This window comes from Budorcas taxicolor, chromosome 7 (assembly GCF_023091745.1).
Source record: "Budorcas taxicolor isolate Tak-1 chromosome 7, Takin1.1, whole genome shotgun sequence".
Classification (NCBI taxonomy): Eukaryota; Metazoa; Chordata; class Mammalia; order Artiodactyla; family Bovidae; genus Budorcas; species Budorcas taxicolor.
This window is the reverse complement of record NC_068916.1, coordinates 18,453,683-18,478,390: the sequence shown is the minus strand read 5'-3', so window position 1 is coordinate 18,478,390 and position 24,708 is coordinate 18,453,683. Positions and strand designations below refer to the sequence as shown.

Genomic DNA, 24,708 nt, shown 5'->3' with positions numbered 1-24,708 from the left:
ATGTGGGAACGGGGGGCTCTGCCACTAGGTACCGAGAGGATGAAGCTTTCGATCCTGAATGGAGGATAATGTTTACCTTTCCCGATTTATCAAACTCCAAAAATTCCAGACATTTCTTGTTCTGGAGAATTCACAGTCTTCTCCACCTATAATCTTCCAAAGCCTTCTGAATACAAAGAAAAAGGGCTCAGGGGGCTCCCTCCGATTCAAAGGAAGCAGCTCTTCTTCCTGCTTTGATTGAAGACAAGCAGTTCACAGCCCAGCCACAGTCCAGACACAAGCGGTCTTGCAAAGCAACAGGCGTTAGACACCTTTTCCTACAGATCAAGGAAGCTGGAGCCTTTCGTGTTTTTAAGATACTGAATTTGAAAGCCTGAATTCAGGGAGAGACGGAAAAACGGAAGGAGGGAGAAGGGGCTGAATTGGAGGTGGAGAGTTCTACCCTGCTCCTCAATTCCTCTTCTGACCCTTTGCTTCTTTCACTAACAGGATTAGGTGCAGGCTGTGGATGAATGTTACCCTGACTAGAAAGGTCTCAGCATAGAAGGGGACGTGCTCCTTGCTGACTTTTTGGCAGCGGGAATTAAAGGGCGCCGAAGAGAGCCTTGTCATCTTTTCAGTTGTCGCCAGCTGCTGGTGACCCGGGGTCTGGATGTAAGGGCCGAGGGGGAGGGGCTGGTCTGGGTTGGGAGCCCCAGGCTGGGGGATACCAGGGGGAGGTGGACTTACCCCTGCCAGTTCTCGTGGAAAAGGAAGAAGCTGGGCTTCGGGAGCGCGGGCCAAAGCGCTAGCGGGGACAGGAAGCTCTAGGGCATGCTCACCAGCTGACTCGGGGTGACCCGTGCCATGGTGGGGGGCCTCAGCCTCCCCCCGAGGCTCCTCTCCCGAATCCGACAAGTCTTTTTGCTCTGCAGAGGACTGGGAGCAAAAAAGACAATTTTCCTTCAATGTAAACAAAGCCTGCAATGTGGGGCAGGGGAGGGGGTGGGATTCAAAGGTTGAGCATCTCCTGACGCTCCTGCCCGGGAGGGACGTCGGGCCAAGAGAGCTGGCCCTCCACGCTGTCAGAGGGCGGTGACATGGGCCAAGTGTCAGACCTGGCACTTTCTAAGGTGTCCAAGAAGTTGGACCCAGGTTTTGAAAACTGGCAGGCGGCCTCTGCGGCATGAAGCTCCTCTGCTGGTGGCAGCCATGAGGAAACGGTCTCAGTGACCAAACTGCCCCTGGGGTTAGTAAGCCATCCACTCAGACAACTCGGGAAGGGGGGTGAGGGCCAGCACCGTGTCTGGCCGCTGGGACTGGGGCTTCAGCAGGAGCTGCAGCCCCGGCAGCACCTCCCATCTGTGCCCGTAAACCCGAGAGGAAGGAAACGCATCCCTGCTCAGTGAGTGCAAGTGTCCAAGTGTCGGGGACCCAGCAAGCTGGGTGGAGGTCTGGCTGAAGGATGGAGCCCCTCAGCCTAGGAGTCTCCCGGGCCAGGCCTTATCTAGAAAACAGCCAGAGTAAGGGGAAGCCGGAATCCTTTGAGGCAGTTCTTAGGGTTCAGGAGGGGCTTCTATGGAAGTGGCTTGTTGCAAAGCTGGTGGCCTGGATCCAACAGGTGGGCTCCGGTCCCCAAACCTCATCCACCACAAGCTTCTCTCACTTTGTGAATCGAATGACAACGGGGCCACCCTGTCTCCCTGTAGATGCAGTCACATTCCTCCTGCCTGTGAAGTGACTGAACCCTCTTTAGACAAGACTCGGGACTATTTTTAAATGTGTGAGCCTGCTGGATGAAAGCAACTACATAAAAGATTTAAGAGAACGTTCAAACACTCTTGGAAAAGCAAAAGCCACGTGACGTTAACACATCCGCATGTCTGAAAAGTCGCCCAAGTGGACTCTTCTTATGCAGGGAGATCACAGACGTAAAGCCCTTCCTCCTCAGGCTGCTCTTCCAACTTGTGCCGGGCGCCGAGGCGGGGCCCCACACCTGCCTGCTGCTGCTTTACGGCCAGCACTGGACGCCCAGCCAGGGGACGAACCCAGAGCTCCATGGGAGACTGTCCATCTGTATACAGAACATCTAGGGTTTTTAAAACAATCCCCACTTTTCGAACAGAAAAGTTCAAATGCCCTTGCGTATGGCAGAGATGAAGTCTATACCAGAGAAACAAAAGAAATACAAATGCCACCCCAGCATTTTCTCCTAGGGTCTTGAGTATTTCTTCTGGACAAGGAAAGTAAGCTCTAAAGAGCCTGTAGGTTTTCAACATGTTTGTTAAAGTCAGACATTGGGATTTTGGCAGCCTTTAACATCATCCTAAGATACAGATGGCTGACAAAAAGCCACACACACAGAACATGCTTGTTACACACACAGTAAGCTCCCAGCATTGTCAGCGACACCCTGCTTTCTGCCCAACAGCAGACTGCTGTTGTAACTGCTTTCTGTCTTTTTACTGAACTGCTTTTTGTCTTTATTCTGCCACGGCAACCCCAAAGTCTTCTGCCTTCAGATTAACAAATATTTGGAAGATAAAGTAAATGAAAGGAACCTTCAGTTATCACAAACACTGTAACAACCCACAGAAGGAGATTCAAATTCTCTTCCTGTTTAAAAGAAAAAAACTGTCTTCATTCAAGGCAGTTAAGAAGGTTTCATTTTTGCCCCTAAAACACAAACGCGTGGAAACCCAAGCATCTTGTGAAGAGCGCCATCTTGAGGAAGTTCGGGCATAGGGAAGCGACAGGAAAGGCTCTTGCACTTGGTCTGGGTTTTGGCATCAAGACTGCAGTTCCAGCTGCCCGAGGCTCTGACACAGAACGATGGGAGGATCTGAGGACTCTTCCCAAGACCTAGGGACGCCGCCGGCAGGCCACCGATCTGTGGTTTGCTGTGAAGGCAGCTCAAACCTTGTCTATGGGACGGAAAGAAAATCCTAGGTGGTTTCATCACCAAACCAGCACCAAAAATGCCTGGGCTGGCAGCCTAACTTTTTTCTTCTCAGTTTCCAATTTTTTATCTTGATCATGATTTGGTAATAACAGCTGGCCCTCTGAAGGGGACTGGGGGCTCCTGGAGTACATCCCGTAGGTGCACTAGTGGTTTACGGATTACCCACCAAAAGAAGGGAATGGGTCCACAGGTGACAATGGGACTCCTTGATCTCTGTGGATCCAAAAGTGGCTCAGAAAATAGCTGTGTGGGTGACACTTAGGACAATTTCCATCTGGACTAAATATATTACAGGATGTTTCTGAACTAATGATCACTCTCTCAGGCGTGACCATGGCACTGGGGCTGTGGGGAGGAATTCCGCGGAGACAACTGTCTTTAAGGGAGAGCCGTCGGGGGCACAACTTACAGCTGAGTGTTTCTAGAGCCTGCTGGGCTGCAGTCCATGGGGCCGTTAAGAGTCGGACACTATTGAACATCTTCACTTTCACTTTTCACTTTCATGCACTGGAGAAGGAAATGGCAACCCACTCCAGTGTTCTTGCCTGGAGAATCCCAGGGACGGGGGAGCCTGGTGGGCTGCCGTCTATGGGGTTGCACAGAGTCGGACACGACTGAAGCGACTTAGCAGCAGCAGCAGCAGCATTTATGATAACGATGTTAACAGTGAAGCCTACCCAAGGTGGCTTCCCAAGGGTCCAGTCCATGGTACCATTCTTTTAATTTCTCTGAGGACTTGACAAAAATTTCAAAACAGAAAGTTGAAAACGGGCAGAAAAGCTCACTTGGAAAAAAACAACAGCAGCCTGTTGTTTCCCAACCCTGTGGTGTCAGCAGGGAGGGCTGAGATGGCAGCAAGACGGGAAAGCAGCTGGGGCCCCAGGAAGGCGTGGTGGCTGCTCCTTGCAGACCCACCTTGCCCTGGCCCCGGGGGCCACACAGACACCAAGCCAGCTGTCTGGGCCTCTCCATGTCCTTCCCACCTGATGCACAAGTGGTCACAAGCAGCAGAGAAGAAGGAGGCCCCATGTCTACTGGGCAGCTGCCCACTCGGCAGCTCAGACATGGGCCTTGATGAACACACAGACTCCCCTGGCCTCTGCTGCAGAGGTTTTCCACGCCCTTCCAGTGATCTTGTCACACAAGTATGACAGTAGCGGAGAGCCGGAATCTGAAGAGCTGATGGTCAGCTATTTTTAGAAGCCCATTTAGAGCTGGCACCGAGTCAATATTCGGAGGTGCATGTTTTCATGAGGATGAGCATCCTGTTGGCAACTCTTCAGGTTCGAACTTACCCTGTTCGCATAACTAGAATCAACCTTCTGAAGGTAACGAGTGTAACTCGGCCTTTGAATAGACAAAGCAACAGAGCCATCTCAACCATGAAAACAGTACTGAAATAAGAATTAGTGATTTTAAAAGCATTTTAAATTCAGCTGAATAAACGTTACACTTTAGTTTTTCATCCTGCTGATTGTTGGAAAGTCTTCAGAATTATCTATTTCAATTACTTGTTTCAAATCTGGGTTGCCAACCATTTTTTCTGTAAAAAGCCAGGTGCTGAATATGTTTGAATCTGCAGGCTGCCTGGTCTCAGTCCAAACTCCTTCATGCTGCAGCTGACAGGGAGAGAGCAGCCACAACTCCCAGTACACACTGGGCGGGGCTGTGCGCCAATAAAGTTTTATTAACAAAAACAGTTATGACAGCCCTTAGTTTGTTGATAATCTAAAAGTGGTTCAAAAGAGAATCACAGTAAAATTCAAAATTCTAGAAGGTCCCGATTTTATGGAAAGCCTGAGTAAAATAAGTGACTTTCATATCTGAAGCAGAAACCAAACACGTTTACTTCTAAAAGCCAGAAGAAACACATCAGCCCCTTCACAGAGGCTGAACTTCCAAAGGACAAATGATAAAAGCACGTGAAACTAAACTGTATGTATCGGTCAGGGCCCAATGGGGAGGAGGCAGCTGAGGCTGACGGACCTAGAAAGCATGACCCAGGAAACAGAAGCAAAAAGGGAAGAACCTTTTCTTGTGTTTTCTGATTCCTCAGCAGAAGAACTGACAATGGGAAAGATTCATGCGAGAACAGCAGATAACACAGAAAACACCCTGCCAGGGGGTGTGGGGGTCTCAGGGCAGCTGCCGCTCCTCCCGCCCCTGCCTCCACACTAGCACCATTCCCCACAGCCCTCGAACGCTGCACCGCACACAGGGAGAAGACTGGCCTCTTCTCAGACCACGGGGCAGGGTCTACAGGCAGCGGCTTGGCTGCCAGCAGCCCCCAGCCTCAGGGCCAGTCACCTTCGGGAGGACCCACCTGGTCTGTGGCTCATGAGTCCAGAGCCGAGGGGCCCCTCAGAGGCTGTCCTCACTAACGAGACGCACACAGATTTCAGAATACTGGTGTCAACGCAGTGCAGAGGTCACTCTGAGACCTTGCCGTGGCCACGACATCACACCTGCTGTCCCCGGGCACGAGGACAGGCACTGTCCACGTTTTTTTGACAAATAGGGGGAGTCCCCATATACCCCTGGGTCATCACAGAACATCGACTAACTCGAGACACAACCCCAACCTTCCACGCTGCCCCATCAGGGAGGGACACGGCCTGATGACTTCAAGGTGAATGACCACACATGACAAGGACCACACATGGGAAGGCACTGCCTCGCCCTCCAGGCGCGCGAGCTGTTTACCATGAATTTGGTGAAGTATCTCCAACAACAGAGCCAAGCAGAAACGTAAAGCAACCTTTAAGGACAGGCAATGAACACATGATGCAAGCCGGCTGCCAATTATTCTAAATGCACTTACGCCAAGTTGGCTGAGGCCAAAAACTCCCCTAAACGCAGTAAAGGTCCTGTTTTTCCTTACTCAGCACTGCTCCCGCTCCTCCCCTCTCCTCCCACCTTCCTTCCCTCCTACCAGGTTCCCTGATGCACAGCAGTACTTCAACAGTGAATTAGAAGGAAGCGCTCTCTCTCTGTTTCTTAACAGGGTCTCTGAGCCTTGTCCACGCACCCTCTGTTAACCCTGGGCCATGGTAAACCTAAGGCCACCAGGCCTTCTTCCCTGAGCCCCATGGCGGCGCTGCGACCTTCGGGGGGAGGTGGTGGGGGAAGAGGGGATGGGAGAACATACCGGCCCCTTACCTTTTGTCCTTTCTCCTTCTGAAACACAAAGACGGGCGGAGCAATGGCAGGCTTTTCTGCAAAAAGAAAAATTGGTGTTTTTCCCCCCAACACTGTATTCATACAGTAAACACAGCTACATTTGTTTGTGATAAGTTAAAAACAAAACACAAATCCAATATAAAACTAGTAACTCGAATGATCATCGGATCACCTAGAAAACAGTTTCTTGATACAAATGTGCAGTGTTCAGCGTGTAAAGCTATGTGCATCTTTCTGTGTGCACGTACACACCAATAAACGGTTTCGAGACTGGCTGAGGACGGCCATGTCACTGGAAGTCCGCAGGTTTAAAATGTTTGTTTTCAAATCTGCAGGTCAGCTGGGGCCGGGGGCAACCCATCCACAACCTCTGCCCACGAGGCACACGCTCTTTGGAGGATTACTGTGCTCAAGTCAGCTCTGCATCCCCACCGGGGCGTCTCAGTGAGCACCCGTTAGGGAAGAGTGTGGAGCTGTGAGGAGTTAGGGAAGAGTGTGGCGCTGTGAGGACTGAGAAGCCCAGCCTGCACAGCCGCCGCTGGAGGGAGAAGCCCAGGGACACTGTCACTGGGCCAGGAGACGGCTGCCGCCGGTCGTCCTCAGTCAGCACCACTGGTCTTCCGTCCGAGGGGCCACGTCCCTGGCTCTCTGCCACCCGCCGGAGCGGGCACCGCCTTTCTGTCTGGGGCCTGAGTGCAGGGCTCTGGGTGTGCTCCTGAGCCCTGTTGGGGGCGGCATGGATGGGAAGCGGGGGCAGGGGGGTGTTGTTACGAACTTGGGCAGCATCTGCACAGCCCTTCCCCTGCCTGAGTCCTGGGCTGAGCCAGGAGCCTGCACTAGCACAGCCTTTACCCGGCAGGATGGGTGTGCGGTTCGCAGGCCACGAGGGCACTCGCGGGCACCTGGTCGGAGGGTAGGGTCTGGGGCATCTTGGGAGAGGAGGCTGAGCTGAAGCCTCAGCAGAGGAGCCCGGAATGGAGGGACAGGTGTGAAGGCGGCTCCTGAGGTGACAGGCAGCCTGAGAGGCAGATGGTGGCGATGTAAGGAGGTGGGGCAGTTGTGAAGGGGTGGGGGGAGGAAAGCACAGAGAGACCAGAGTGTGGGGAAGGGGCGATGGCGACCACCCATATTGAAGAGGAGGGTGTGGGGACGAGGTTCGGGGAGATGGCCTCAGGACACTGTGCCCGCCCCACCCCCAAAACTCCCACGCCACGGAGGAGCAGGACAGACGCCCAGCTGCACTTTGGGACCATGGCCCACTGATGGTGACCGTTTCCTCCACTGCCTCCCTCACTCTGGCACCCGAGTCAGATTCACCACGACAGTCCTCACCAGGCGCAGCCCACGTCGCCACCACTGGCGTGAGTGACAGCTTAGAGTCTGCAGTGCCACAGGGCAGGAGAGTGGGGGGCGTGGAAGGGTCTCCCAGCACAGATGTGCAGCTCCACAAACCCAGGTGAACGAAGAAGAACGAACGTGCTTACTGCTGGGCAGTAAGTGACAGCGAAGGTGAGCTGCAGGGACTCTGGGGACAGCAGCAGCTTTTCCACACACACGTCTACCACGGGGATGGCCAGACACCTGCCACTGCCCTTTGCCCGACAAGCCCAGCATCGAGGGCTGCGGGCCCGGGTCCCAGCCTTACTTCCGCATTCCACTCCAGGCCAGCTGCAAGGCTGGGGGCACGCAGGAAGGAGCTGGCATCAGCCCAAGGCCCACTTCCTATAGCCCTGGCTCCAGGCCAGAGGGGAGATGCTGTTTGCCCTGGCCCTAGGGGGCACCAGGCACGGCAGCGAGGCCAGACTGCTGGCAGTGACAGCACTCAGGCCTGGGACTTTCGCCAGAGCTGCCGGGGAAGGGGCCCCCTCGCTCTGCTGGGGCTGCTAAGCTGGTGGGACAGGATCCCAGGGCTGCCAGCGGCACAGTGTCGCCACAAGGGGAGCTGGAGCCGAGCCAACGCAGCTGGGAGCAAAGCTGGGGGTGGAGAAGGAAGCGGAGCCCTGGAGGCTGGGCTGGAGGCCCCCAGTCAGCAGGCCCAAAGCTAACCCCACCTCCCACCCTGACTCTTCAGTTAAGCCAGCAAATGTTGACTTTTGCTTAAGCCAGCCTGAGCTTGATTTCTGCCCCTGAAAGGGGAGGCCTAGCCACTGCAGACCTCACTAAACACACAGTCACCTGGAGAAGAAACCACGGACGGGCCTCCCAGGGAAGACAGGATGCCTCCTTGCTCTCATAGCAGCACTACCACCTGTCACACTGTGTGTGTGTGTGTGTGTGTGTGTGTGCATGTACACGCGTACGCGCGCGCCTGTGTGCGCGTGCAGGGTTAGGGCCTCTCGCCCGAGTAAGACACCAACTCCATGAGATGGGAGGCCTTGCCTTGCCCCCCTCCTGTCCCAAAGCCCGAGAACAGTCCTGGGCACCCTGAAGGGACTCAACAAGTAACTGAGGGAGGGACGAGTGAGGGGAGGGGCACTGAGAAAATGAGCGCCATGCTGGGCTGTAAGGAGGCCTGAGACGGAGAAGCAGCATGCAGACAGCAGAGGAAGAGCTCCCTGGTGCTGTGACTAGAGGCCCCGGGAGGGGCTGCCCGGGGGCCCCCAGGGCGGGGTGGGAGTGGAACTGGTTTCGGCAGGGGGCTGGCTGTGGCTCACGGGGCCTGCCCAGTGTCTTCTGGAGCAGCTGGGGGCAGAGGGCAGCGAGGGGCACACAGGGCCCTGGGCTCTGTGAGTGGATCCACCCTCCTTACCTCCACGGTCACGGCTGAGACTTCCCGTCTTTTCCCGCCTCTACCCTCACCCCTTGGGGTGGCCACCGAAACCACTGGTGCGAAACTCACGCTTACAACCTGGCAACATCCTCCCCAACTTGAGGCACAGGCCCTCTGCACAGGCCAGCCCCGCCGACCATGACTGGGACACTGACGAGCCCTGGTTCCCGTGTGCCCCATGCTTCTGTCACTTTGGGACTTTCGCCCGCTTTAGTCCCTCTGCCGGGAAGACAGTCTCGCCTTCTCTTCCCCAGGTGCTGACACTGCTTCCGCTGGGAAGCTCCCAGTTTGAACTGGGCTCCTGAAGCCTGCTCTGGCTTATATCTGCATGGGTGACACCAAGGCTGCCTGTCAGGGAGTCTGAGGGACCACAGACAGCCCCCAGAATAGCTTTGTGCCCCCATGACCCGGTGTGTGGAGGGTGAGAACTGTCCGTCATGTCTGCACTGAACCCCCCTCCCCCGCCCTTCTTCCTGTGGGAGTGCCAGCTGCCATGTAATCACATAGGCAGATGAAGCCCTTACTCGGTGCAAGGCACCATGGGAAAAACGAGGACGAGGAAACTGGGGGCAGAAAACCTCAGGGTAAAACATCTTGTGAAAGCAGAGGGGGTGTGTGTACATGTGGCCTGGCACCACGGAGCCTGGGGGCTCCAGGTGGCGGTGGGACAGGGCGGGGCGGGTTATTTGCTCGCCGGCTGCGTCTACCCCTGGACCATAAGCTTCCTGAGAGCCTCTGCCTGTTCACAGCCAAACGCAGTCTCATACCTGACACGTGATCGACACACAGTCACAAACTGAGCGCAATGCTGCCACTGGGGCCAGGGAGACCCCTTGGATGGGAGGTTTGGCAGTCATGAACTTCAGTCAGTTCTCTACCAAAGACACAGAGTACCAGAGCCACGCGAGTTTCATTTCTGCTCATCCACTTCAGGGCCCCAAGCCTGTAACCCGTAGATCAGTCCTGACTTCACGACAACACACACGTGCCCTCCTCCAGGCAGGCTGGTCTTCAACTGGCCCGTGTCACCACCTGTGTGGTCACCAGATGAGCACCATCACACAGGAGACTGAGATCCCAGTGTGGGCAAGGAATGGGGACAACGGCAACGAGGCTCCTAAGGTATGCCTGAGACCCCAGCCCAGCTCTGCTTTCTCAAGTGAACTTCCAGATGTGTAAGCTGGATTTAGAAAAGGCAGAGGAACCAGAACAAGCTGCCAACATTCGCTGGATCACAGAGAAAGCTAGGGAATTCCAGAAAACATCTACTTCTGCTTCACTGACTATGCTAAAGCTTTTGTGCAGATCACAATAAACCGTGGAAAATTCTTAAAGAGACAGGAATACCAGACCACTCTACCTGTCTCCTGACAAAACCTATACGCAGGTCAAGAAGCAGCAGTTAGAACCAAACATGGAACAACGGACTAGTTCAGAATTGGGAAAAGAGTACATCAAGTCTGTATATTGTCACTCTGCTTATTTAACTTATATGCAGAATACATCGTACGAAATGCCAGGCTGAATGAATCACAAGCTGGAATAAAGACCTGGAGAAATATCAACAATGTCACATATGCAGATGATACCAATCTAATGGCAGAAAGTGAAGAGGAACTAAAGAGACTCTTGATGAGGGTGAAGAGGAGAGTGAAAAAGCTGGCTTAAAACTCAACATTTAAAACACTAATATCATGGCATCCAGTCCCATCACTTCATGGCAAAGAGAAGGGGAAAAAGTGGAAGCAGTGACAGGTTTTATTTTTCCTGGGCTCCAAAATCACTTCGGACAGTGACTGCAGCCATGGAATTTTAAAAGACACTTGCTCCTTGGAAGGAAAGCTATGACAAATCTAGAGAGCATAACAAAAAGCAGAGACATCACTGTGCTGACAAAGATCCGTCTAGTCAAAGCTATGGTTCTTTCAGTAGTCATGTATAGATGTGAGAGTTGGACCATAAAGAAGGCTGAGCACCAAAGAACTGATGCTTTTGAACTGTGATGCTGGAGAAGACTCTCGAGAGTCCCTTGGGCTGCAAGGAGGTCAAACCAGTCATTCCTAAAGGAAATCAGTCTGGAATATTCATTGGAGGAACTGAAGCTGAAGCAACAATACTTTGGCCACCTGATGAGAAGAGCCAACTCATTGGAAAAGACCCTGATGCTGGGAAAGACGGAAGGCGAAAGAAGAGGAGGGCAGCAGAGGATGAGATGGTTAGACAGCATCACTGACTCAGTGGACATGAGTTTGAATAAACGCCAGGAGATAGTGAAGAACAGGGAAGCCTGGGGTGCCGCAGTCCAGACACAACATAGCAACTGAACAACAAGGGGGACGGGGCAACGAGGCTTCCAGGGAGTGCCTGGAATCCCAGCCCAGCTCTCCTTTCATGTGTGAAGAGAAAACCACCTCCACAGATTTGTAGAGACTAAGGCCACCACAAAGACCTAAGACAGTAAAAGGTTAATCAAATGCATGCTATTTAGTGCAGAGTCTGTCCACCAGGTGTTTTAAATGTTGCCCAAAACTATCTGACCAGGGAACCCTTTGCAAGAACACCTGTGACGAGGCCTGAGAACAGTGGGTAACTGCAGTCAGCACTGCTGTGTGAAGTGGGGCGGGATTCGGAACCCCAAGTCCCCGGAAGAATGGCCCTCCTCTGGACAGAGCGGGCACTACTGTCAGGGGTGCACTGGGGGTGCCCGCCTCACCTCAGCTTTCCAAGGTGCCGATGCCAAGTCCAAGGTGGCTGCTCTTGGTCTGAAACCCTCCTCCACTGTCCCCCACACAGCCCTCCTCAGCTCCAGGGCCCCAGGGGGCTACCCCAGCCCAACTGTGATCCCAGCTCCCAGCCAGGGAAAGCCCTTACCCCTGCCTCAAGAGGGTTTCTAGGGTGTGGTGGTGACACAGAGAGACACGTCCCCTGCCTGCCAGGAGCCGACTTCAGACTTAGTTGAACATTACAACAGAGAGGAAGCACAGAGTGCAGGGCTGGGGCACCCAGGCCGGTGAGGCTGCAGAGGAGCAGACCATCAGGGAAGGCTTCTGGAGGAAGCGCCTCTAAGCAGAAGGCGGAGCAGCACTTGGCCAAGCAGCCAGGAGCAGGGAGGCATGAGGACGCACTGGAGGAACTCAAGGAAGGTCAGGGTGGGAAACGCCCCAGCCCGGGGTGAGAGGAGCGGGGGGCAACCCCCCGTGACTGCACAGCCCAGGGGAGACGCTCCTGGAAGGTAAGCACCAATAACACTTAGGCGGGTAGCTTCTTTCTTGAGTAAAGGAACTAAGATGGCTGTGAAGAAGTCAGGGGGTCCCTGAGGTGCAGGCCGCCTCTGGACCCAAGGGTCCATAAACCATCCTCTCGGTTGGGAGTGGAGGTCTCTGGGTAAGAAAGGGATCACCGAGGAGCCAGGTCCTTCTCCTAAAGCACAAACTACTGACCCAGGGCCCAGGTTGGGGGAAAGTCCTCAGATGGCTGGGTGCCTGTGTGGGAAGCTGTAAAAGCCCCACCCTGAAGGCACCTCTGTTATCTGTGTGACACCTCTGTCAGGAAGAGGGCCCCTTAAACTGTCTCCTGAAAGAGGAGGTGAGGAAGGTCAGAAAGAAGAAGAGAGTTTTACAAAGTGTCATGCTTGACAGATTTAAAACCGTGGGCTTTCTGACACCACCGCTACAGGCAGGGCAGGGGACAGGGAGGGTTCACTGGTGTCTTTTCTGCCCAGAGATTGACTGGTGGTAAAATCCTTAAAACAAAATGACTTGTGTGTCTATTTTGGATGCAGCAGGAAAGGGGGATGGAGCGGGTACAGACCTGAAGCCAGTCTACGATGGAGGAGTCCCGAGGGAAAGGGTGGGTGGCCAGATGCAAGGAGCTGGCCTGGACCGCAGCGGCAGCCCCGTGGTAGGAGGGTGTGTGTCCCAACCCTCCAGGGTGACACAGGTCTTGGGAGACCCATCTTTAAACGCCTCCCAGCCTCTGCCATGCAGTCACAGCAAGAACACTCCAGATGGGGTGTCCAGACCCTCAGATGGTCTCACCCATCAGTGGTCACTGATTGTGGGGTACTGATGGACCAGGCAGGTGCTCAGTGCTTTGCTGGCAACACTGTCCTGAATCTTCACAACCACCTGAAAGGGCAGGTCCTTAGTTTACAGAACAGGAAACGGAGACTCAGGCCAAGTGACTTGTCCAAGGTGGGGCTGGGCCTCCAACCCAGGCAGGTCTGACTCTGGCCCCTGACCTCCACTGCTATCCCCCCACCGCAGGGGCAAAAGGGAGAAAGTCACTACCCTAGCCTGCTTCCTCCCATCTCTCCTGCTTAGGAGGGCCTCGAAGCTGAGACACTGAGACTTTTCTTTTGAGAAGTAACATCAGGAATAAAGCAGCTACAGTGAACATTCTAGACAGACATCTCTGGAAGAGTCCCAAAGAAACTAGCCGGTGAGCGGTGGGCTTTCACCAAGTCACGAGACCATCTGCTTCGGATGAGCAAGCATGCAGTTAAGCCAAGGGCAGATTCTTATGGTCCTCAGAGAAAAAATGAAGACCCACTCCGAGGTGCACGCTCCACGGAGAGGCAAGCCACGCCGTCTTCATCTGTCAAACGTGTAACCGTGGGATGTTCTGTGTAACACTTCCACTGTCTAAGCTGGAAACACACACACACACACACACACACACACACACACTCACCCCCGCACGCAAGCTTTCCTTCTCCACTGTGCTGTGCAGGGAGGTATGTACACAGAAACCACGGGCGGCTGCTCCATGACAAGCTCTGGCACCCCCCCGTGGCGGCTTGACTGCCTGTGCCTGAGGACGTCTGTTAAACTAAACAGAAGAAACTGTAGACCCCAGAGAGCACACTGGACCACCTTGGCCTGTTCTGTTTATCCCCCTACTAAAATGATGTCTCCAACACCTGCCAGGAAACAGCTCCCATCTGGAAAGCCACTTACAATTCTTGACCAAAATGTCAGTAAGGTACTTGTGCGAAATGAGCTTTAATCCTGGGCCGATGTGGCTTAATCTTCTTATCTGTGCAAAAAATATGGAAAGCATCTTGCCAGCACAAACAACGGTCTGTTAATACGTGGCAACCGCCTTAATCCCCCAATACTTACTATCTCAACCCTTCGAGCCGTTTCTTTTCTCAGCAATTATTATAAACAGTTCGGTGCAGCAACATAAAGGTGAATTTGTCACCAATGTGTCAACACTGTCCACCAGCTAATTCTCCAGTGAAGAATGGAACTGATCTCCATCGTGCTGTTGCTAGGCGACGCCTCTGATCTCATGCACCGCAGACTCCGCGGCCCCACGGCCCAGCCACTGTGGGGTGTGGGCCCCTTCGTTCCTTTTTTGGTGTTCGAATGTGTTTTGCCTCAGGCAGCTCTCAACTGGTCTCACAGAGACCACAGGAGCACATGGCTGGGAGATGATAATCTTATCCCTTCTTTCTGGAATGCTCTTCCTCACACCGTTACCTTCACATACTGAAATCAAGCCACTGCTCAGGGCTCCAACCTTACCCTGACAACTGCAGGGATGACAAATGGCTCATATTTGTTCAGTGGCCCTTCCTAGACCCTGGCACTTCACACACTCCATCTCATTCAGTGTCATCACAGCCCCATGGCAGAGAAATCATTTATCATCTCTGATTTGCAAATCATGGAGCCAGACTGGGAGGCCTTGGAGAGATGGGTGCCCTAAGTCATGATGGGTCCCCATAGCGGGGGTGGGACCAGAACCCTAAGCCTGACCTCCAAGTTGGCCGCCTCACATCCCTCACAACCTCTTGGGCCAAGCTACATCTGCCTTCTTCTCTTCTAGAACTATCGGCCCGGCAGACCCCTACGACCTTCCCATCCTTGCCCCATCCACTCAGACTACAAGATCCTGGGGCACACCCTGCACTGTGCATACCCCTGGGCCTTAAATCCCAGAAAAACCCCATTCGCCTATTACTAAATCAAAGTCAGCAACCTCACCTACAGCAACCAAGAAACCAGGGAGCCAGCTTCGACAGTAGTTCTCTGTTCTACCACTAGATGGCGTGACAAGAGCACGGCTGAGCTGAAATTGGGCATGAAGGGGGGCAGCTCCCAAAGGCAATCTCAGGACTACAAGACCTCTGCGGAGGCTGCAGACCAACCAAGGAAACCTGGGAACGCGGGCACTGGGTTCTGTGTGCGTTCAGGTGGGCCTCCACCACCCGGGGTTGGGATCCCCTGCAGGTGAACTCTCTCCACACATGCCTGTGTCTGTCAGCGCAGATGGGACCCCCACTCTGTCGGTTCAGAAAGACTGGACCCAAAGACGCACATCCAGAGCTCGGGAAGCGGCTGGCTTTATTATCTTACTCTAATTACACACAGGACACTGCAGATACACGGACGCCATCTCAAAGCGTGGGTCTTGGACTCAACTCCAGTTGCCAGTCCCTCTCCAAGGGCCGCCTGACCACACACTCTCCATCTCTCAGAATCCCTGGAACCCTTCTGAGGCCGAGAGAATCACCGAGATAATTGGCCAGTCCACCGGCCAAGCCCTGCTCGCAGCAGTACGCCCTCCTGAGCACCCACAAGGGCCCAGGGGCCAGAGACAGGACGAAAGATGGATGAGGCCACAGCCCTCTTCTAGTGGGAAGAGGGAAGGAAAAACATGAAGCAGAGGCGTGCAGGGGTCACAAGGGGGCACTGGGTGGGTGAGGGAGTGAGCCAGGCGAAGGCAGAGTACCCGGCGGGGGGGCGGGGGGGGGCCTCAGCGTGAATGAACAAAGGGCAGGAAGAACCCTGAGGCCTACGTGAGCCAAGAGCTCCTGGGGGGGGGGGGAGGGGGAGTGGGGAGGGAGGGGGTGTGTGGTGAGGAGTGAGTGGAGGTACGGAATTCACATCCCACCCCACCCTGGCAGGGGTCCTCGGGCAATCTTTCCCATCTTGGTGCGCTGGGATGTTTTTAATAAGGTCACCGGGGGTGGTGAGGAGAAGAGATCTCCGGTGGATGGGAGTCTGACTGTTCTGGGGACAGAGCCTCCAGTGTCTGAGCTGGGGGAGGGCTGAGACGACCGTGCGAGGCTGTGGAAGCATGGTCCGCTCGCTCAGTGGCTGACAGGACCCTCACTCTGACAACAAGACTCCATGAACAGGGGTCCCATCCATGTGGCACTGATGATGCGTGACCCAGGCCCTGGGTGCTCAGATTCCCTATGGCCACTCAATGCTGCAAAAGGTTCTTTCTCCTCTGAGCACAGGGGGCCTTCTTTTCTAACTCCTGCCATGGTAGAGGCCACATTCTCTGGAACTATTTTGCCCAAGCTTGCTGTGCTGTGACAGATACAACACAGGCGTTCATTCTGGACTGACGAATTCCTGAAATCCAGTGTGGCCAGCCTGGAGGATGTTTAATTTAGCAAAGGCATTTAAAATACGATGCAAAAGTGAGGCTTGCCTCCTGAACAGGGCGTGGAGAAACCACTATCATCTCTGTCAGGAGAACAGGTGCCCGGGGAGTCAGAATGACCCACCGGGAAGCATGAGCTAGGCTCTGAGACTCAGTGGCTGGAGGTGGGCACACTGGGACAGGCCGACTCTTCCAACAGACCCGGCCCTGAGCTTCAACCCCTGTGCAAGGGGATTGCTCAAACACAGAGCATCTTGGAAGGCCCTCATCTTGAACTTGGAACAGTGCTGAAGGTCATGGAAAACACTGTTCCCCTTAACTGGGACATGAAGTCCATCACACCATGATGCCAACGGCTGCCAAGAGGCCATATGGGAAAAAAAAGGTCGGCAGGGTGAGCCCTAAGCTCTAGCTGGCAAACAATTTACTCCTGGACAGTTTTATTTGCCCCCCTCCCTCCCACTGGGTGATGTCTGAACATTTTTGGTTCCCATGAGGGCAGGAGCTGCTAACGGCATTCGGCATTTGGTAAACAGAGATCACAATGCTGACCAGCATCCCACTGTACACAGGATGACCCCCCCATGCCCAGAGAATGAGCCACCCACACATCAACTGTAAAGAGGTTGAGAAACCACACATTGATTATGTACAAGGAGGCCGGGTCAGATCCCTAGCTCATGCTGTACACCGAAGTAAATTCTCAGTGGGTCAGATGGCACAAATCAGGGTGGCACCCCAGCTTCTGTGAATAACCTCCTCTCCCTCCCCACTCAGTCTGTATATTTAAATGTGTGCAGCATCTCAGGACTTCAGTAGAGATGACTATGCCACACAGTCGTGTGTGGGGGGGGGGGCAGGTAGGGGGAGGTCAACAGAATCCCCTAACCCAGGGGTACTCAAACGGTGGTGACTTTGCCCCCAAGGGGACATCTGACAATATCCGGAGACATTTGGGTAGAGACCAGGGACACTGCCAAACATCCCATGAGACACAGTGCAGCTGGAGGACAGCTCCCACCAGCACCAATGAAACTTGGCTATGGCCCGAAAGGAGCTTTCTCTCTCCCTAGGATCCATCAGCAGACTAACAGCAGGAACCGACACGGCTCCCCACATGCTAGTGGGCCGATCACCCGCCACGTGTTCCCTTCACAACAATCCGCAGACTAGAGAGCACCGTTCCTATTTTACAGATGCAGGACCTGAGGTCAAACAATTTGCCCAAGATCCTGGGCAAGTAAGTGACAGAGATGAGACACAAACCTAGAGCACTTCCAACTATGCCACAAGCTATCAGCTGGAGGCTGCCTGTTAGCTCCAGTCTAAGATTCCTGCGAGGCCCAAGACAGGGGAGAAAGTCCCACAGACCCTGTACAGGCCCCACTCAGGCCCTTCACACTGGGCTCCACTGGCCCAAGCCAGTGTTTCTCAAACCTTTTGACCTTGGGAACTGGAGAAGGAAACAGCAACCTATGCCAGTATTCTTGCCTGGACAGAGGAGCCTGGTGGGCTACAGTCCATGGGGTCACAAAGAGTTGGACACACTGAGTGACTAAACGATAATAACATGTTAGAAACTGAACTAAGAAACATCAGAAATTAGTTAATTTACTTAAGACAATAATAGTGAAGTTTTATCTAGATAACACACTTTTATGAATAATAACTATTATTTTTGAAACAAATAAAAACACTAGGGAGAAGAGGGACATTATTTTATATTTGGACCCATGTTTTAACATCTGGCTTAACAGGAGACAGCCAGGCTTTCTTATCTGCTTCTGCAGCCCATCTGTTACACTATACAACCTCTGGGAAAAAAACAGCACCATCCATTCACAAGGACTGTGAAAAGGGCAAATGATGCCTTTGCATTGTTATGAAAATAGTTTTGAACTCGCAGTCCCCTTGAAAAGGTTGAAAAGTCCCCTTGAAAAACTCCCAGTGCCCCTGGACTATCTTGGAGAAACGCTGCTCTGAGCACTAGCATTTCGAGTGCACAGAATCCTGAATTAATGATGGACCGCCAAGACCCGTCTGCTGAGGGTCTCTGCCACGGAGCACCCAGTGCTCTGAACACATCTGAGAGGTGCTAGAGCCACTGGACTGAAGCCCACAGGCCAGCCGAGGTCAGGCAGGCCCGGGGAGGGGGGAGCAGGCAGGTTCCCAGCTGGCCGGGGTGGCAGGGGGCTGGGGCGGGGGGCTGCCTGTGGTGACTGGGAAGCACAGCCTGTCTCAAGGGGGCGCTGTGCCTCAGTCCTGGCACATCACTGCCGGGCAGGAACACCAGCTGAGGCTGGTGCTGTTTTCCAAGAGAGATCAGAAATCTGGATTGTTCTTTTCCCTGAGGCCTTAGAATCCTTACTCTGCTCCTAACTAACAGCAAACAAAGACAAACCCAACGGACCAAATTACATACTGTTTGTCCCGGAAGTGAGGTCACAACTCCTGCCTGGGGTTTTTGACTCTGGCTCTGTGCTGCAGAAAACCGGTGGGGTCCTAGACACCGCAGACCTCCTGGCCTCCTCCAGCCATCTCCGACGGTGCAGCCAAGTGTTGGTTCTAGTTTTCCTCCACAACCTCCTTAAAGTAAGCGTGAAGTGCAGTCGGGGTTAGGACTCGCAGTGAGGGCTACACAGCTGCCCCAGGTGGAGACAACCAAGGGTGAGGCAGAGTGTGGACACTCGGGGGCCTCACCTGCTCTGCGGCCCTGAGCGGCCTAGCTTCCCACCAAGGAGCGCACAGCCACGCTGGACAGGGCTCCACGGGATCACAGGAAGGCGGCAAAACAAATGTCCAAACAAAACAGAGAACCCCTGCTGCTTGCTGCTGGCGCCACCACCACCAGATCTTTCCTCCTGCTCGCTTCAAAGTACCATGGAGAGCTACCTGCCAGAGGCTCGGCGAGGCGGCAGCAGCTACCTCTGCCCGTTGCCTTTGTCAGGCAGCTCCCATCACATGAGAAACAGGCCCTGTCCAAGTCCCCCAGACATCCCCCAGACGCATCCTACCGCTCCCCAAACGGCCCCCATCTCCCACTTTACTCCAGACCATTCTCTGTCTCTGAACTCAGGTGGGAATTCGACTGGTACCTAAAACACCCTCTTCGCCAGGCCCAAACACCGCCCCCCTTCCCAATACCATTCAAAGCTCTGCCCTTACTTCTGTCACCTCTCTCTCTGCAGATGCTTCAGCGTGTAAGCACACAGCAGAGCTTGACCTGTCCTATACCCAACGATGCCCGCAGGAAATGGTGGCACAGTGTGAAAGAATCCACCTGTCAGGAGATTTGGCTTTGATCCCTGGGTTAGGAAGATCCCCCAGAGGAGGAAAAGGCAATCCACTCCAGTATTCTTGCCTGGGAAATACCATGGACAGAGGAGCCTGGTGGCTACAGTCGATGGGGATGCAAAGAGTTGGACACAACTTAGTGACTAAACAACCACAGTGGGACTGCTGGGTGAGTCCGTTTTCCAGTTAACTGAGAGGCAGGCTGAAGACACGGTGGAAGAGTTTTAAACTTGCAGAACTACAACCATGTTTCGTCTGTACACAGGATCTTGGGCAAAACTTAACATTTTCTTCCAAGTATACAAAGGCATGGCACCCTCAGCCCTAATCTGCCTCAGGTGAGACGCACGGGGGAGTTCAATGTACACTCTGCAGGGCAAACCTCAGGGTTAATGTTTATTGTTTAAGTTCATGAAACTTTGAAAAATTGTTTCTCACTTATCCTAAGTATTAAGTTGAGGGCAGGGCAAGCGGGTGGTAAGAATCAAGGGAACAGAGAACTTCAACCATTGGAATTCTAGCGCATCAATAAACAGTCAGCTGCATCTCATCCTCTCAGGGGTTAGGTTTGAAATTAACAAGGTGAGGGACTTCCCTGGCAGTCCAGTGGTTAAGACTGAGCTTCCACTGCAGGGGAGATGGGTTCGATCCCTGGTCAGGGATCCCACATGCTGCACAGCATGGCCAAAAGCCAAACAAACAAAAGGCAAAAAACAAGTCAGGTGAGTAAAGAAAGACAAATCACCCTTGAAAATCTCCGGACTGCTATCTGGTCAGGCCAGATTGGGGGTTCTCAATGGGGGCAACTATGGGAGTCCCCCACCCCGCCACTAGGGGACACTGAGCAACATCTGGACATTTCTGGTTGTCATGACAGCGGGAGGGTGCTACCAGCATTCAGCAGGTGGAGACCAGGGAAACAGATCAACATCTCAGGACACCCAGCACAGCACAGAGAATGCTCTGGCCCCAAATGCCTGGAGTGCCCAGGCTGGGAGCGCGTGGCTAGACGGTCATGTGATCAAAGTCAGGACAGAACCAAAGAGGACAGACAGCCCAGCTCTGGCTGCATCCCATCCTGGGCGCGCCCCAAGGCCACCTCGTTCAGACTCGCTTCTTGCTCTCTCTGACTTTGCCTTGGGCACTTCAGCTAAACGTGTCTATAATATAAGTCCTCCACAATAAAAATAGCTGCCATTTCCTCCTGACTGTTTATTACGGGGCTGAGATAGGCACTAAATCATTTATATGTATTAATTCAGCCAGGGCTCAGAGCAACCGTGTGATAGGTACAATCACCATTATCCTCATTTTACAGGTGAGGAAACTGAAGCTCAAAGCGGTTAAGGAGTTGCCCAAAGTCACTCAGAGAGGACAAGGCAGAGTCAAAGCACAAGCCCAGTTCCAGGGCAGAGACTGGGGTCCACCATCACGCCACACCACAGGCCTCAGCTGAGGGGGACACACTGTGTCTGAAGACGGTCACGGCCCCTAGGGTAGGGGCACCAGGCAGGGAGAGTGCTGCCAGCGTCGCATGGAGGCAAAGATGCTGTGGGGACGCTCAGCATCCTGCACAGCAGAGGACAGCCCCTCAACAGAGACTCATCTGGTCCAACGTGTCAAGAGGATGAGAGCTGAGAAGCCTGCGCCGTACGTCTCTCAGGTTTCTGCCATGTGGCTCTGCAGGCCAGCAAGGCGTCATGTGTATATGGTGTCAAGTTTTAAGGTGGGGATCTAGAACCCAAGGTCTCCTGAAGCTCCAATATGCTCTGCTCACCTTCTTCACCTTCACCAGAAACCAAACGCTGCCTTCACATCCTGATGCCAGTCTACCAGGCAGAATAACTCCAGAGACAAGATGGTTAACGACTTTGGGATGTGTCAACAGTGAAGTGCCGGGTGGAAGATTCCAGGACACAAGTGTACCTCCCCCGCCCCCCCCCCCCCCCCAACTCTCTCCTAGGAAACATTCCAACGGGACTTTAAAAGTCACAGACTACAGGACTACCAGCAAGGGTTGTGGGAGTGGCTGTCACCATCCCTGAAGAGATCACCATGGCAACGAGAGCCAACAAGACACTGAACTCGATGCACATCTGGAAATGCTTCTCTCTACACAAGTATGGCCCTCCTAACCAGTACCGCACCACTCAAGCTGGCGGTTCTCAACCCTTGTTGCACAGCAGGATCACGTGCACTGCTTTCTGTCTCTACAGACACCCAGGAGTAAGGATGGGTCTGCTTAGGATCCCAGTCCAGAAAGACAGAAGCCAAGAGGGCGTGTGAGCTTCAACGACAAGTGGGAAAGCACACGTATGGGGCAGTCCCCTAGGCTGCACAATGCATAGAAAGGAAGTCCTAGTTCACACAGAGGATAAGAAACTAAACATGCTGGCGGGCTGCAGAAGCCAAAACCCGAAATAGAGTTGAGAAACACATGACAACCAACTAAAGGACGGTAGAGATAAGGGAGGCATAAAAGGCCACTAGGATTTGACTTTTTTGAGGCCAGCTAGGCCAGAACTAGTGTCAGAGGCAAAATACTAGGTGATTGTGGCATTTACTAGGCAAAAAACTTTAAGTACAGAACATTCCATTGTCTCTATTTTATACACTGATCAGTTCAGCTATGCAACTGACAGCTCATGCGCCAGCACCTATGCTAGACATGGTGTCCCTGGATAACCAGAATTCGTATTTCCCTTTGTGCTCACAGGTACACCTCAGTCGTTCATTCAACGAACATTCCCTGGATCCCTATACCCTGCGCCAGGCACTACTCTGCATCGGGGTGGGGTGGGGGATCCATTAATGACAGACAGAAACCCTGCTCCTCATGGAACATACATTCTCGAAGAGGGGTAGTCAGACAAGCAAGTCAACCCAGCTTGCTGGTAGGTGATAAGCACTGTGGAGTAACACGAAACAGAGTAAAGGGGATAGGGAATGAGGATAAAATTTAAAATAGGTGGTTAAAATAGAAGTTCTCAACAAAGCAACATGCGAGGAGGAACTTGGAGGAGGTACAGGAGCGAGCCACAGGGACAAGTGGAGAAGACTGACTCAAGCGGAGGAACCAGCAGGCCCAGCGGCATAACAGAGGCGGGATACGGAGTGCGAGACGGGCGCTGAGAAAGCTGCAGCAGCTAAAGCAGGGCAAGTCGGGAGAGAGCGGTGGGAGGGGAGGACAGGGAGGTCTTGGGACGCAGGGGTCGTCTGCCTTCTGGGTTGAGAATCTGCCAGATGGGTGAAGGTGACAGGGAGGACCAAGCAGTGGCAGCAGCAGTGGTGAGAAGCGGTCATTCTCTGGAAAGATTTTGAAGGTAGAACAGACAAAGATGTACTGCAGCATGTGAGAGAAAGTCATCAGGGGCAACTTCAAGGCGTCTGGCCTGAGCAATTTTAAACAATGGACCTGCTATTTACCACTAGGGGAGAAAGTTGGCAGGGTGGGCGGGTTTGGGGGAGAAAGATAGGGGTTTCATCTGATATGACATCCAAATGGAGGTGCTGAATATGAGCCCTGAGTTCAAGAATGTGAACGGGCCAAACTCGCAAATATATAAGGTGTGTCCTATTGGCTCTCTTTTATCCAGTGCCCGTTCTGCCTTTAAATGGATCCTGTGAATGGAATGCCTCAACCCTCCACCAGCTCCTTTAACTTATCAAAGATATGTGGTACAGATGAGAGGTGAAGTGGGGGCTCTGAAGTTAGACCACGTTGATGCCCATCCCTGCTCCTTACTAGCTGTGTGACCTGCCCTGGAGGAGTAACTTAACCATTCTAACTCAGTTTCCTCACCGACAACCAGGGCTGATGGTACCTTCCTCTGGGAACTTCTATTCTCCAGATAGCTGCCTGCCCAGGTCTTTGAACAGTACCTGGTACTGCCCCAAATGCTCCACCAGGGTGAGCACTTAGGACCGTCATTTGTGCGGGGGGGAAACCTCAGGCCAGCAGGGAGCAGGGTATGAGGGGGAACCAGGGCCAGGTGACCGCTTGCCCGCAGCTGTGCACCTAAGAACGAAGGAAGCTAAACACAAGCCTCAGAAAGTCCTGAAGCTACGAGCGATCTGAACATCACAGTTGATTTCATCAGACGGCGGCTGATGGCGCGCTTTCTCTCAGCCATTCGGAACTGTAACCTTGTCAAAATCGTTCAGCTGGGATGTCAGCGCTTCGCAGAGGAGGGGATCACACAACCTTGTCTCTCTCTGGAAGTGCAACCAAAAAAAGGGCCGAAAACCAGCTGGGCTTTCAGCGGCCCACACCCTGAGGCTGGGGCCTCAAGGAGCTAAGACGAGGCGCGACTCTCGGTCGCCACTAAGGATCCGGGGTAACTGGCGGGAATTGGGGGGCCGAGTTGAGGGTGGGGATGAAAACAAACCCGACGTTCTCAATCCTCGGCGTGGGGCACCGCCACAGGATTAGGGGGTGGGCCGGCTTGGCAGCCAGGCCAGGGAGGAGGGAAGCCTGGGTCCCCGAGAACGAGGGGGCGGGGAGAGAGCGTGGCGCGCTGGGCCCGCGACCAGGCCCCGAGATCTATTTACATCCGAGGTCGAGGCGCTGCGGCCGTGCCTCCCGCCCCCTTCGGCCCCCAGCCTGGCCTGCGAGGCGGAAGGGCCTCAGGATCGCGGTCCCCGCCGTCTCCCAGGCCGTCTGGCCGGACGGTGGTAGGGCCGGGGCTGCCGGGACTGATGGGTCGGGCGGGTGAGCCCGGCCTGAGGGGACGCAATGGGGGGCGGCTGCAAGGCCCGCTGGGCCGCTCTTCCGGAGCAGACAGATGCCCCGCACCCGGAGTGCTCACCCCTCGGGCCTGTGGCCCCCGGACCTCCCGCCGCCCGTTCCCTGGCCGCCAGCTGGCCCCAGACGGCGCCTCCCCTACCTTCGTTCGCCAGGTCCGCCATTTTACTTCCTTAAGCCCTCCCACAAGGCCCCGCGCCGGCCCGGGCTCGTCTGCTTTCTGCCAGAAACTCCCGCGCGTGCGCACTCTCCAAATCGACTCCGAGCGAGGTGGGCAGCTAGCGCCTGCGCGCGGAGCCCGGCTCTGCGACGCGCTCCGGATCTCAGTCAGGTTGAGGCCAAGCTCGTAGCACGCGCCTGCGCATTAACCGCCCC

At 54.1% G+C, this 24,708-nt stretch overlaps 1 protein-coding gene across 6 annotated transcripts in view; it reads right to left on the bottom strand.

Annotated features, from left to right (window-relative positions):
* The window catches only part of RANBP3 (RAN binding protein 3), a 50,727-nt gene extending 26,134 nt beyond the window's left edge, over nt 1–24,593 (bottom strand). Inside the window, exons 1-3 of one of the 6 annotated variants that reach the window (XM_052644005.1) lie at nt 24,476–24,593; nt 6,101–6,156; nt 730–918 (exon numbers count right to left, since the gene is read on the bottom strand). In XM_052644005.1, the coding sequence (XP_052499965.1) occupies nt 730–918; nt 6,101–6,156; nt 24,476–24,497 (267 nt within the window). In that variant the 5' untranslated portion in view covers nt 24,498–24,593. The remainder of the gene's footprint in view (nt 1–729; nt 919–6,100; nt 6,157–24,475) is intronic. The other 5 variants (XM_052644004.1, XM_052644003.1, XM_052644002.1 and 2 more) reach the window with 5 other exon arrangements.
* Between the last annotated feature and the right edge of the window lie 115 nt (nt 24,594–24,708).